We start from the raw sequence: 15,318 nt of genomic DNA, 5'->3' as shown, positions 1-15,318 counted from the left end.
TAAATATTTTTTATTTGTATTTAATAGAGATATTTATTTGTATTTAATAGATATAAATATGTATTTATTTTATATTAAAAGGATCGTATACATATGAATATGGAATAAATACATATTTATACTTGGTAACCAAACACCAAAAACTTTTTTTTTTGTTTTGGTTGATCACCCAAAGAATTACAATAAATACATCGGCGGATCCACAATAGATCCCGAGGTATCCCGGGATACCCCTCAAAAAAAATTCGGTAGTATAATTTTTTTAGAAAAATTTCGTTTTATTTAGTGTACATATGTATAATATTAATACGTTTAGGGAGATAATAACACAAGATGAAATTTGTTCAGATGGTTAAGGTGTTAAGGGATGTTTCTAGAGGTTGCAAGTTCAAATCTTCTTGCAAACATTTATTTTCTCAGCTCCTTTTATATAGCTTTATACAGATTATATCTATTATATTATGATATTGTGAAAATTAAGCACAAGTATTGAGTTGTCCAAGTGGTAAAGTGTTGAACTTTTAAGTTTGAGGTCTCTATTTCGAATCTTGGCTGTTACATTGGTGTATTTTATTTTGTTTATCAAAATTTCAACTTGTTTTTAAAATTTTAAAATTGTCCCACATCGGTCATAACATGAAACATAGCTCATATACATCTGTTATAAACTTTTGAATGAAATTGGGTTTAAACCCGAAACCGAGTTTGGAAAACCCATAAATCGAACCCGGTTTGGGATACCCATTTACTTTGAACCTGGCTCCGTCACTGTGCCTATAGCTCTTCGATAACGAATATCTTTTTCATCAAATTTTATAAATTCTTTTTTCTGCCTTACAGTAATCGAAAATGGTTATGCTTTTCCTACCTGCATGAAATGATAAGGATATATTATTTGCATCATAAAAATCTGGTCCTGCTGAAATGATAAGGATATATTATTTGCATCATTTTTTAAACCATCTTGATATAAAAAGATAAAAATTGGGTTGGAGATGGTCTTAACCCTCGTTTAGAATTTTGGTGATAACCCTCGTTTACATTTTAGTTGTCTTTGCTAACTTCCCTTGTAATAAAATTGAAACACATCGTAATACTCCATTTATTTTTAAGATAGTGTTTGAAAACGCAATGGAAACAACACACATTTTAGTGATTTACCACAAACATACATCTTAAAAACAAATTAAACGTCAATTGCATAAAAAAGTGTTGGCAGCTTTCACTTTTGTTCATGTTAAGGCTTAATTTTTTAAACCAAAATTACACAAATTCTACATTAGAAAATAAAAGCTAAAATGTATTCTTCAACTGATTGAACTAAAACAAAATTAATTCATCAACTAGGTAAGATTTCTTGAAAGTTAAAACTTTCAGGCTGAAATGCACCCAAAACCAATCATAAGAAAACAATTGAGATTTCAATAAAATACAACAGTTCCTTTTATGAACTTTCAAGTCTCAACAATAATCAAATTTAACTCGAAAGTCACAAAAAACTAAAACATAAAACAAAAATTAAGAAAAACTCAAAATTCATGGCAACATTCGTCCACCTTTTTTTGTTTCCAAACACATAACAACTATGCCTATCATAACCCCTCAACAAAAACATCATCGATTATACAGACTCACCTGTCATGTCATGTGGTTTCATTTCACAGACCTAGAACAGCCTCTCACACGCCGCCACATCAGCCGCCTGTGCCTCCAAAATCCCACTCCCAACAACCCCTTTCACACCCATGAAAACCAACTTCTGAAAATAGTCATCCTCCATACACTTCAAAACATCCCCCACCACCTTGAAATCCAACCCACCAGACACCACCAAATGGCCCATCATCTCACCAAAATTGCCAGGTGCTTTTGGCAAATCAATCGCGATGTCATCCAGCAACGAACCGTAGGCGGTGCACCCAGCGGTCAAGTCGGCTCGAGTCAGAACCTTTTTGGAAACAAGATGGTCCAACAGCTTCACCAACGGTTCCACACACGGTGCGCTTTTCTCCAATGCTAACGAAACCGCTTCCTTCACAAACTCAGGGTAATATTCCGGTGCTTTGAGCTCCTCCACACACTGTAGAGCCTCATCAAGCATCCGCACACTAAAATATTCCTCCAGAAGCGAAACCGTTTTCCTCTTCAACTCATCAGGATTCTTCACCTTCACCGGAGCAGCAGCAACCGGAGCCGGAGCCGGAGCCGGTTTCGCTGGAGATACAGGAACAGGAGTAGTGGCACCACCACCACCGCCGCTGCCCTGCAACAGGGCGCTTGATTTGCCGCTAATGAAACCGCCGGAGCCTTGTGGGAGAAATCTTTGAGTTGGTGATGGTGTTTTGTTGAGTAAAGGTTGTTGTTGAACACCACCTCTAGGCATGTTGCGGGACCTCTGAACCTCCCAGTTATCGTTTTCTAAACCGGGTGTTCCGGGCATCATGCGGGGCCCGGGAGACATCCCGGGTGTTCCGGGCATTAAACCGCCTGCCCCCGGGCGGTTGAAACCACCGCCGCCGCCTCCTTGTGCTCCGGCAGCCAACGCGCGGCTGTTTCGGATACTCGCGGTTGAACCGGGGCGGAGTCGCATGTTCTTCTCCGCTTCCGTGTGAATCTCGGTTATAGTCTTGGCTTTCACCTTAAGAACAAGATCCAACATTAATGATCTATTTGTTCGGATGGAATGGAATGGAAGAATGGAATGGAATGGGTGATTACCTCTTCGCGCCTTGGAATCCAGTTGTTTGATCTGAGATCGATGACATCACGAACCATGAACCTCATTCGTGGAGCTAGTTGTTGGTTTGTGGTGAGCTCTTTGAGTCGGTTGAAATAAAGATCATTAATGCGCCTTGATTTAAGACTCTCGTCTAGTTGTTTGCCAATGGTGTTAAAGAATTGGCATATTGCTTCTACGTTTTCCTCCTCTGGACAAATTTTATTGTCTGATCCTAAAAGCTCCTGTCATGTCATGTCAAATTCACCATAATAAGAAAAATAGTGAAAGTAGAAAATTAGAAAATTAGAAATGGAAGTAGATGAATAGTGAAACCTGAACAATGTGATGCACGATCTTTTCAGGGACCATTTTCTGCTTCAAAAGCTCACCAATAAGTTTGATGTTTCCAAGTGTGCGAAGTTTAATCATTCGTTCTTTGTCTCTGCGTTCAGATTCTTGTTCAGGGGCATTCATCTGTCTTATTTCTGACCTCAGTTTGTCAGCACCTTCAAATGCCTCTTGACAATTATTTAACAAAACACGTTTGAATGTAATCTCCTTTCCATCAGGTTCATCAGATGGAAATGGTGGAAGCTTTGTATTAAGATCTGAACACAGTTGAGCATACATTGGGCAAAAAGTTGGCTCAAGAACAGCCTTGTCAAATATCAACGAGATAACCCCCTAAAAATTCCATAAACAACCACCATATTGTTATTAATTTGTTATGTGATATATAAAGAAAATATACATATACAAAATACACACAAACCTTGAGAATATCAGCTGTTGTGATTCCTGAGTCGATGAGTTGACCTTTGAGGAGGTCAAACTTTTCCGGGGTCAACTTGTTCAGAATACTGAAAATCAAAAGGTATAATGATAATCTGAATAAATGGATTATGAATTTTCAAGTTGAGTTTTTTACTAGTTTACCCTTTTACAGTCTTCAAGACACGATCCTTATCAGATAAAGTCCCCCTCCGAACTGACCAGGGCACCTCAGCTTTGACAAGAGCAGGAGCAGGACCCTGTTTTCAAAAAATAGCAATATACTTTCAATCATTTGTTCATTAAAGTACAATTTTGTAAAAGAAATGAAAGTAGGATGTTATAATACACAAATGAATGAAACTAAGAAATCCATTGTCAATAACATATAACAATATAGAAGAAAGATTTAATTTACAAACTCACCCCTTGGTTAGGAGAAGCCTGTGATCTACCAAACTGTGAGTTGGAATCTTGCCTATTGTACTGATTCCCATCAGACCGGCCACCAAAGTCTCTGTTGTCTCTACCGGAATCCCAAGACCGCTCCTCCACAGGAGGCGGTGCTCTTCCACGCCAGTCCCGGTTGTCAGGCTCAGAGTAGCGTGGCTGAGCTGGAACTGCCACCTGTAAATAAATAAACCATTCTTGCAAAATTAGAATTCATTTTTCACAAATAAAAAACAATAGCACATTGGCTCTGGCTCACAGTGCCTAAGGATGAGGAGGGCATTAACGTCTTTTGCAAGTTTGTCATAAAGTTACCGTTTTTGTCATATTGACATAAAGTCCATGTCACACCTTTTTTGATTAGACAAAAAGTAACCGTTTTTGTCCCATTGACATTGATGTGACAAAAAGTTGCAATTTTTGTCACTTTGACATTCGTCCTCCTTTTTTTGATGGGACAAAAAGTTGCAATTTTTGTTATATTGACATCAGAGTCTAATGCATGCAAAACACAGTAAAGGGTTGTTTATGGTATAAAGATGATATGAAAGGTTTGGTGCTTACAGTTCCTTCAGATTTGGTCCAGTTTTGGGCCTCCCCAAAAAATTCAGTTTCCACTTCTTGTTTGACTTTAAGTATCTCCTCGGGTATATCTACAACCTACCACCAAATAAAAAACAGACTTAATGTGTATCAAAAACCGACATTAAATCAGTGTTAACACAATTAGAAGACAAAAAAGAAGCTTAAATGCAGTGTTTAATGCATTACCTCCCTGAGTTGTAACAGCTGATCTCTGGTGTAACGAACACGTTCACGAAGCTCGAATCGGGAATCATTGTTCTAAAATAAGAGAAAAATTAATGAATTTAAAAGTTAATATTGAGGCTATTGAAAGAAAAAGATCAAGGAATTATATGTACCAAATTGCCAATAGCAAACATATTAGTAAAATAACTCTGTTACATTACATTGACAATCTTTAACTACCAAAAACTCATTAAGATATCTATGCTCAATACCCACTTGCCAAATTACTCAACATGTTGAGTGGAATGTATAGAATTATACTTGCTTCCATAGGAAATTATCAATTACTTGAGTAAAAGGAATGTCTGAAACTAATTATCAGTAGAAGAATGTTTTCAAATGTTAGAAAGACTATATATATTGTTAATAATTGTCGAAATACAGATATTATCTAGTTCTGAAAAAAGAATGTGTCTGTGATGAATTCAAGGTACCTTCCAATGAAAATCATAAAAAGGGTAATGAGCATCGCATATGCGAACACAATTTCAGTGGGTTTCTCTATCGGAATCTAATTCTCATGTAGCTTACAGAGCATATTAAATATCTTAAATTACTGTTTCCAAAAACCTTAGTCCCAAAATTAATCCTATTAAACGTCAATCATAGACATTCTTTCTCAGATCCCTGTTTGCCACAAACCACATATCAGAGGTCAATCAAAGAAAATCTTGAATCGATAAGGTACACTTTCAGTTTGATTTAAACTAACATAAGTCGCTGCTCATGCATCGGAGATCGAAATATATACACAATATTCACGTATCAACAAAATAGACAATACATGAGACTGAGGACTAGATAAGTATAAACAAAACAGATATCAACTAGATGAGGGGAAAAAATCAACTAAATACCCACAAAGATGAGGTTCAAAGAAATACAAAGCCCAGATCCAATTAGAGTTAAACCAAAGTAACAACCTTGAAGGCGGCAAGAGATGGAACGCCAGCACCGCCATGAGGTCGAAGGGCAGGAAGATCAGAAGAACCGAAAGCCAACGAATCAAAGCGAGGGCCAGAAGTTCTTCCTCGATTTCCACCACCAGGTCTCAAGCTCAACGCCGTCTGATCAGCCTGCATACCTCGATTGTTTCTATCTTTTGCTCAAATCGAACAAAAAGCTTAAAGTTGAATCGGCGATTGACGAACACAGCTAAAGTAAGTAAAATCAAGATTCAAACAAATCTTGATATATATGAAAGATAGGGTTTTCTGTAGGGATAGATGGAGAAAAAGAGAGATTAGGGAAGGAGCTTTCTCTCGCCTGGAGGAAGTGAGAGAAAGAAAAAAGAGGAGAGAGAGAAACCCTTTAACTTGGTGGTGCGATACTGCGCATCGTATTTAGACTATTTTATACTCGAAAATTTCCCCCATTTTGTGTACTTTTTTGGTTTTCAAAGGATGATAATTGTATTTAATATGTTTATAACTCCTTCTTCTTCAAGTACAAAGGACACCTTCTAACTTTGTGAAATCGTTATCTTAGTCCCTATATTTATTTGTATTTTTCACTCTTTATGTAGGGTTTGTAGTATGGATGCAAATTTGATTTGTATGTTCGTATACTAGTAGGGAGCCGATCTTAATAGGATTGGGCTTCTTTTTTTGATGGGTAACGGGATGGAGATTTTGTGATGATCCAACAGATCGACTAGTTGTTTTGTGATGATGATTTTGATTAGTGAGATGTTGAAAGGCTCGTCTGGTTCGGTTCAACCCATCATCATAGATAATCATGATAAGTAGTAGAAAATATGTTGATCTCTTTCCAAGTCCACTCCCCTATTTTATCCTTGTCAATATGTATCCCTTACTTTGATCTATTTTCTGAATTATTAGTATTGTCCCCCGTGCATTATTTCCTTTGTGAGGAAATACATTCCTCTTTAGGAGCATTATGATATGCAACTCAAATGGTCTCTTATGAAGTCTCTATTGTTCGGGGATTTGTTTTCATATATGAAATGGATACGAGGTGGGGACGGGTATGACACTATTTTCCCCCATGATTATTGTTTATATTTTTAAGATTTTTTGTTTTTTTTAAATACTAAATGGGTACCCCCAAATGTTCCCCGTAACCTATTGGGATTCTTCCTTTGTACCCGTCGGGGATTAGGTTAGGCGGAGACATGATGGATATAAATGTTATGGGTCGGTACAAGGATATGGATTGTATTCCCCGCCAATTTCCCATCTCGTTTCCGTCCCTAGTTTTTATCACTCTCTTATGGATATAAAAGTAAAACATAATTAGGGTTGGTCTGTTAGATTATGTTAGGATCAAATTGATTTGTTAAGCTATTTGGGATTAGATTTATACCAAAAAAAAAATTATTTAACTAAATATGTTGATGTTTTCAACTTTGATATGTTAGAATAATAGGTTTACCATAGGTTGATTCATTTTTTTCTTAATCTAACATGTAAGATAAATGGGTTAAATATAGGTCGGATCATTTAATCTCAAAGTTACATGATAAAAAAATAATTAAAATGTAAACCCAAATAAATATCTAATTGGATAATTGTCAAACAACGGTTACTTATTCAATTATTCCACAATTTAAAATTGTTATATAAGGATTAACTTCATTATACAAGAGTACACAAAACAATTAGATTAATTGTAATTGAGTTTTATGTGTATGAAATTCACAGTAAAGAGCTTTCAATTTATGTATTTATGAAGGTGGTTTTCACATTTTTTGTAATTCTAATTCTAGAATTTTAGTAATTGCTCTTGCATTTGATTTTATTCATATCAATGAATTAATTCATATTCAAAAAATTTGTTAAACTTTTACGTTATTGAAACCCCTCCCCTCCACGAACTATAATCGATTTGGGACCTACAAGTGGTCTTAAAATAGTTTCCATGTTTGTTGTTACATTTATGAAAAGTTTTAAACACTCATGTTATCTATCATTTATTAAGCAACGGCTAACCAAACATCTTTTCCCTCACAGTTTATGAGAAAATTTTAGCAAAACAATATTTCCATGTGGACTACAATATGTTTCAAATCATTAAAGATGATCCTGAACATGCCAGAATCAAAATAAAAATTTTCATTTTCCAAATCAGAATAAACCATTGTTTTTTTTAAAAGAACATAACAAAATCAAGTATAAACTACAAATATCTCAAGATCAGTGTATCATAAATCTCCAAGAACATGACATAGAAGGATGTGTACGATAACGCCTTTGTCTTGCCACGATCATTTAAAGTACCTAAAACATGAGACTAAAAACCGTAAGCCAAAGCTTATTGAGTTCCCCCAAAGTACCACCACACAAACATATAACAACATACATACTGGGTCCACAACTAACAGACTGGATTACCCCTGAGTCCACAACATGAGTCTGGCTTGCCTTCCGGCCCACAACTTATGGTTGGCTTACTCATGAGCCCACAACATAAGTCTGGCTTGCCACTCGGGCACACAGCTTATGTCTGGCTTTCTCCCCGGTTTGTTGGCTTTCGCACAAAGCAGATGCGCCTCAACCCAACCAAACTATGTAGACATATACATATCAGATAACATATATCCAGTAAACAGATAATCATATAACCAGTCAATAGACTAACAGACACATCTACAAATCACTATCACATAACAATATCCTATATACCCAAACTCAGTCCTAACATATCAATACAACATATCAACATCCTCAAAACCAGGATACATAACCCAGTGGGCCAGAATTGTTGTCTTCGGCCCACGAGTACAATGAGGAAAACTCACTTCTGAGTCTGAACAGATAGTTGAATAGGTCACTGCTCCGAATATCAGCTCTACCAGTCACATATACATCAAATAATGACCAATCTCAAATACAACTCAAAATACCCAAAATACCCTTAGGTCAAACTTGGTCAAATCCTACACAAAGTCAAAAATCAAAGAACTCAACTCAGCTAAGTACGCCCAACGTACTCAGCTTGTACGCACGGCATACTAGAGCATTGACCAAAAACGGGTTGTTGACCTGGTACATGCAGCATACCATAGCATACGCCCAACGTACGCACCCGCCATCGTTTCTTCTGTTAAGGGCTTAATCCCTTAAGCCCTTTCGTCCAAAATATAGATCTAGTCCTCAAATGATGTCCTTAATCATAAAGTTTCCAACTTTATGATCTTGCATGGCTATTAAGTGCTCAATACCAAAAACCCCAACTTCTTAACTCATCAAGACATCATAGTCCATGCATGGAATGCAACTAAGGTCCAAGATTACATTTTTATGACTCTACACGCTCCAAAACGTCTGAAAGGACAACTCATATGATTTAGAGTAACCCATACTTATATTACCAATCTTATGGGACCAAAATGAAAACAAATACATGGCTAACAAGATATAAATGAAAACTTCATCAAGGGCAGAGCTTTTTATCTCAGAGTGGTGCAAAAGGATGATGTGCTTCTGGATCCAAACTGCTCCAAGCTTCTAAGATGCTTTCCTTTCCTTCTCCTTCCTCTAAGAACACCAAAACACACACTAATGACTCAAAGATGCTCTCAAAATGGATTAGGGTTTGCAAGGGTCGAATATGAGGTTGGAGGCTAGTGAATGAAGGGAGCCTTGAGAGTTAAGGATGTATAAATAGTGCACAAACCCTAAATATTAGGGTTTTGGTCCAGGCCACGTACGCCCAACGTACGCAAGCAACCCACTTTCTCATTAAAGTGTCATGGAACCATTTTTGCAAACATTTCTCACACCAAGGGTTAAAAGTGTAGATACTTGAATATTCGGATGTTGCAATTCTCCCCCACTTGAACAAGACTTAGTCCTCGAAGTTCGCTGTTGTGAACAACTTCGGGTAGTGCTCTCACATTTGCGCCTCGGGTTCCCAAGTCCATTCGGAACCCTTCTGATGTTGCCACTGAACCTTGACCAAAGACACCACCTTATTGTGCAAGGCCTTCGTCTTCCAATCAAAGATCGCCAATGGTCCCTCCACATAATTCAGGCGATCATCAATCTGAATATCATCCAACGGAACAACTGCTGAATCATCAGCCACACACTTCCGAAGCTGAGAAACATAAAATGTGTTGTGAATCTAATTGAGGTCCTCAGGCAAATCCAACTGATAAACTACTCTGCCAACCTTGGCAATTACTCGAAACGACCCACTATATCATGGCCCTAATTTTCCCTTATTCCTGAAGCGTAATACATCCTTCCAGGGTGATACCTTCAGTAGAACCATGTCGTCGACCTGAAACTCCAACTCCGATCGACGTCTGTCAACATAACTTTTCTGTCGACTCTAAGTTGTCTGAAACATCTGTCTAATATGTTGAATAAGTTATGTCATCTAAAGGACTACCTCAGTCATTTCCATAACTCTGTGACCTACCTCCCCCCAAAAAACTGGGATACGACACTTCCTCCTATAGAAAAGCTCGAATGGTGGCGCACTGATGCTGGAGTGATAGTTGTTATTGTATGAAAACTCAACTAAGGGAACGTAGGAGTCCCAAATCCCACCAAAATCAATCAAACATGCTCGCAACATGTCCTCGAGTTTCTTGATGGTCAGTTTGCTCTGACCATCAGTATGCGGATGATAAGCAGTGCTAAAATGCAACCTCGTACCCAGTTTCTTGCAGAACCTTTTCCAAAACCGCGAGGTAAACCGAACATCCCGATCTGAAAACAATAGAAATTGGAACACCATAACGGGCGACAATCTTGCGTACATACACATTGGCCAATTTCTCGTCTGATGAACTCTCTCGAATAGCTAAGAAGAGGGCATTCTTGGTCAGACGGTCCACTATTACCCAAATCGCATCGAACCCCTTAGTCGTCTGAGGTAGCTTGGTGATGAAATCCATGGTGATCTGTTCCCATTTCCATATGGGAACCTCCAAATGTTGAAGCTTTCCATGCGGCCTCTGGTGCTCGGGCTTGACCATCCGACAGGTTAAGCACCTCTCAACATATTAAGTTATCTCCTTATTCATACACGGCCACTGGTAGTTAAGTCGTAAATCCTGAGACATCTTGGTGGTTCCAGGGTCTATCGAAAATCTGGACTTATGTGCCTCCTCCAACACAGTCTGTCTGATCCCACTAAAATCCAGGACCCAAACCCGACCACACCGGGTCAACAATCCACGGCTGTCGGTGGAAAACTTGTTAATCTTGTTGGGTTTTGAGCATTCTAACACTCCTAAGGTGTACATGCAACCCTAGAAACCTTGGATCTATGTTTGACTAAGATACATGAAAATTTGATTTTCCAAGGTTCTTCAACTATCTAACATAGCATTGGTACTTGAACATAAATGCTAGAAGAAGAACATACCTTTTGTGGTTTGGATTCCTTGAGAACCTTGTGAGCCTAGCACCTCAAGTGTGATGCCTCAAATGTCTCACACAACACCACAACACTTGGAATGACCTTGAGAGAAGTTCACTTACACCTCAAAATCGGCTAGCCCTCTTTCTTGTACAAGTAGTAGTCATAGTGCCGATTTTGCTTGCATATGGTTCTTTATATAGTTGTGGCACAAGTAGGGTTACACCATGTAAACCCTAATTGTCATGGCTTTCCATATTCCATGATCCATGGGTTTGTAACCTCCACGGATTATCCATGGAGAACCTTATGGGTTTTAACCCAATCCATACAAACCATGGATCATTAGCCCACTATACAAGAATAGATGATTTACACAATCAACCCCATATATTTAATTAGTCTCTTTTTGATCACTTAATTAATTCCAAATTAGTTCTTTGATCAATACTAATTAAATAATATTATTAATATATTAGAACTTATAATATATTAATAATCCTTAAGTGTCCTTTCTCTCATTAAGTCTATCCAAGTGTTGCAATGCCATGCAACCCAAATGGACCATGCCAACCGGGTCAAGTACTTCCCATAAATAGTTATGAACTTAGACACCTAATCCAACAGTCTCCCACTTGGATAAGTCTAATAACTATATCTGCAAGAATAACTTCAGGAACCGATCAACAATCGTAGCTCTTTCAAGGTCTCGCGGAACTGAGATGATGATGATAGTCCATTTAAGATAAGTGATCATATAATCCTCTGTTCTAGATATCAGACGGACAAATACATGGAACAATGTCTTACTTATTGTCCAGCAGTTTGTTTCCCGATTTCCGATTTGTTTGACATAGAACTTAATTGAACACATCAACTTAGTTCTGACCGGGCCCGGTACATGGGTCAACACAAAATCATCGAGGGGCCCAGATATCGCTTCTAATCCAAGAAGGAACAGATAAACTTCAACTCATATGCTTGTTCTACTACTTGTTGAATCATACACAAAGGCACGTTTTATAACATCGAGTTACCAATGCGTTTTCGTACAATCAATGTATAACCAACTCATAGGCAACAAGTCATATCTCTAGGTTTGAAGACTTATATGATATTATCGTCTCACGATCACTCGAGATAAATTCCATGAAGTGATACCAGTGAGCGTGGGTTGAATCCAATACTCATAACTTATGAGCACTCATGAATGCTGTAGCAACTCTTGCTATGTCCCATACCTTGGACATCTACAATCCAGCTTCATGACAGTCTTGATTCATATCTACTTCCAACATATGACCGACTGTGGATGGTTTGAATAACTTAGTCATTCGGGAAGAATGACCTAGTTATTCTGGAAGTCAAAACATGCAAAGTGAAACACAAGAATAATCGAATCAAATATGGTCTCAGAACTTATGGATATAAATATAACATATTTTATTTATCACCATATTGATTACACATTATTCATTGCATACTGTTTCAAACTATCAACTTTATACTTGAATTAAAACAATAGCTGTCCCATGCTCCAAGCATGTACACTATAGTTTTTTTTCTAAACACTAGTCATGCCATACACCAAGTATGCACACTATGTTTTTCCAAACATTAGTTATGCCATACACCAAGTATGCACACTAAGTTTGTCTATGATCTTTACTTTGTGAAATAGATCGATTGAACAAAATTCCAATGATACTTATTTCACAATCCCAAATCCTTATCGTAAATGTAAGAATTCCAACTTCCTACCATTTACTGAAATATGTTAGATTTATATGCATTGATCCTCTTATAATGATTATGCACACTAGTCACAAAGACTTGTCAACAGACATTACAGAGTATTCCAACGGAGATCACTCCATGGAAACGAAGTCTCAAATTCAAAGTACATTCCTTTGAACATCCTTCATGCATTCAGTTTCCTAATCTTACACAAATTTAATGAATAACTTCCACCTACGGGAACATTTCCATATTCCCATTTTGACTATCACTCCTGAACAAGAGTTGCCTCTTTTCAGAATATGTCAATATGGTCCTTCCAAAATTAACACTATACTTCCAACTGTTCCTGAGTAACCAATCTTTGTTAAACCTTAGATTATCCTCGATAATTGCTTAATCAAATTAGTCACATCTAGTTCTAGTACTTTTTCCCTCTTAATGCTCTGGGCATTTGGAAAAATTTAGAACAGATGAATATTATAGCACATACAATCGATCCTATATCTGAAGCATATGGGACACGATTCATGATGTCTCACATAAAGACATGATACTGGACCAGTCTTTTGCTATAATATTTCTATTTCTATTTGCCAAGTTCTCATAATTCAGATTATGAAAAGGGATGTCGTAATCATAATCGAATTTTAGAACGCAAATAATGGACCCATATATAGAATTTCCTTATGTTGAGCCATTCCAACATAAAATTGATATATATATATATCCTTGACTAAAGATGATTAAACCCTCAATCTAAGCTTTTAGAATTGAAATGAAGTATAATTTCCTCTCCCATAATTATAGCAAAACAACTTTTTCCCAATTGAATTTTTATTTTTCTATAATTAACATTGCTAACTTGTAACAATCATCATAATTATCATGCTCCCACTAACATGAGAATTATCAGCATAATACTTATGCTCCCACTAGCTTTGACATGTACTCAGAAATCAGCTGGACTTCTAGAAATCAATACTTGATTGACTTTCTTACCAAAGTTCAGACTTCTGATACGAAATGCTTTGATAAAACTTTATCAAAATCATACACTTTTCCTTAGATAGCACACATGTGTGTCTAAACAATTTCAGAACTATGAAAAGGGATGCCATAATCATAGTCTCAATTGTTTAGACCTTTGCCATTCCTCACAAGTCCAAGTTAGTGTGCCGGTTAACCACACACGCTCCACTAACGACTTTGAGAATGCAAATATCACAATTGCTATCTACTTAAAATCTACTTAGTAAAAGCGTTTCCTCACCATCATTTTCATGAATCGGAGAGAAACCTTATGACACTTAGATTTTATGGTGTATGTGTTCCTATCCATGTGAATTTGTCAAAACCATAATCACAAGACAAGGTTAGTGACAAATCCAAGCTCTTATGGATTGAACTTGTGCAGTCTTAACTTCTTGCCACTTGGCAGTACAAGGGCCTGTCATTGCTTCCAGGTTGTTTTGCAACCAATTGAGAACTCTCAGAACTCATATTCAAAGCCAACTTTAACTGGAATGGGCACAAAAATAGGAATATGTCAACACGATAGGTTATAAACCTCAAGTCGTGTGCTAGTGATAAACTGCATGTTTTTTCTTCTTGATTAGATCTAAAAGCTTTTTCAAGATCTTTAATACTCCCACTGTCCTCTTAACATATAAGACTCACTTGCCAAATATTCAAGAAATAGTGCGGATCCTTTATCAAGACAAACACTTCACACAATTGGCCTTAGTTGGTCTTTGTTTTATCCAAAACATCACAACTTACCAATTTCAAATGTACAAGAATAGGTCACATTTTACTCTTACATTTGACAAGTGTTATAAACCTTCTTTTAAGATATGTCACTCTATTTACAATCTTGGAGTATAACTCTAAAAATTGTTTTGGAACGAAGTATGACTCATCTTCTTGATTTAACCACTTCAACAATTCATGATTCCTCTTCTTAGCCATAAGAATGCACTAAGATGTCCTTAGAGGACCAATTGTGATATGGTTTCTTAATCATTAAGATGATCACAAAACATGATACTAAAGTACTCTCCCATCTTTTCAGATTTAAGAAACTTTTATCTTTCTGCCTAATTTGATTCTTCTCATTCGTCCTGCCATACATCGAAACTTTTCCAATGTTTCAAAATTATACTTAAACTGGTAAGTATAACCATATTTACTAAACTTTAGTAAATCATGACGAATAGTCTTACCGATCTTTTTGTGGTGGACTTAACCAGTGCACAAGAATGTGTACTTGATTCCTTAGCCCTTCACTCGACTCACATATACATGTGAACAAGGAATTAGTCTTAATTTTCCAAAGATGAGAAATTCTCATTCATAATACAATACAAGTTGCATGATTCCAAGTTTCTATCCAACTGAAACTTGGGTGATGAGAATCTTTCCTTATTTGGTAAGTTTAGACACTACCACAAAAGAAGGAATCAAATTCATATTTCCATTATTGCTAGAAACAT

At 36.9% G+C, this 15,318-nt stretch overlaps 1 protein-coding gene across 1 annotated transcript; it reads right to left on the bottom strand.

The window, feature by feature from the left end:
• Positions 1 to 1,402: 1,402 nt before the first annotated feature.
• Positions 1,403 to 6,091, bottom strand: LOC145112253 (eukaryotic translation initiation factor-like). The gene is made up of 9 exons (XM_079048438.1): positions 5,674 to 6,091; positions 4,712 to 4,783; positions 4,505 to 4,600; positions 3,917 to 4,117; positions 3,656 to 3,750; positions 3,492 to 3,579; positions 3,053 to 3,403; positions 2,719 to 2,961; positions 1,403 to 2,638 (listed from the first exon to the last, which is right to left on the bottom strand). Exons 1-9 carry the CDS (start codon positions 5,830 to 5,832, stop codon positions 1,667 to 1,669), a joined length of 2,277 nt encoding a protein of 758 aa, XP_078904564.1. The 5' UTR covers positions 5,833 to 6,091; the 3' UTR covers positions 1,403 to 1,666.
• Between the last annotated feature and the right edge of the window lie 9,227 nt (positions 6,092 to 15,318).

The sequence above is a fragment of the Lactuca virosa genome, chromosome 5 (assembly GCF_052849685.1).
Source record: "Lactuca virosa cultivar CGN04683 chromosome 5, Lactuca_virosa_CGN04683_v6, whole genome shotgun sequence".
NCBI lineage: Eukaryota > Viridiplantae > Streptophyta > Magnoliopsida > Asterales > Asteraceae > Lactuca > Lactuca virosa.
Note: the sequence above shows the minus strand (reverse complement) of the source record. Positions and strands in the feature narration are given on the sequence as shown.

Bases quoted from the DNA above. Each gene is read 5' to 3' on its own strand.
- LOC145112253 (XM_079048438.1), bottom strand. From the start codon at position 5,832: ATGCAGGCTGATCAGACGGCGTTGAGCTTGAGACCTGGTGGTGGAAAT. The intron at 3,751-3,916 runs GTGAGTTTGTAA...TTTTGAAAACAG, and splicing joins AGGCTTCTCCTAACCAAGGG to GGTCCTGCTCCTGCTCTTGT. The intron at 3,404-3,491 runs GTTTGTGTGTAT...TGGAATTTTTAG, and splicing joins CAACAGCTGATATTCTCAAG to GGGGTTATCTCGTTGATATT.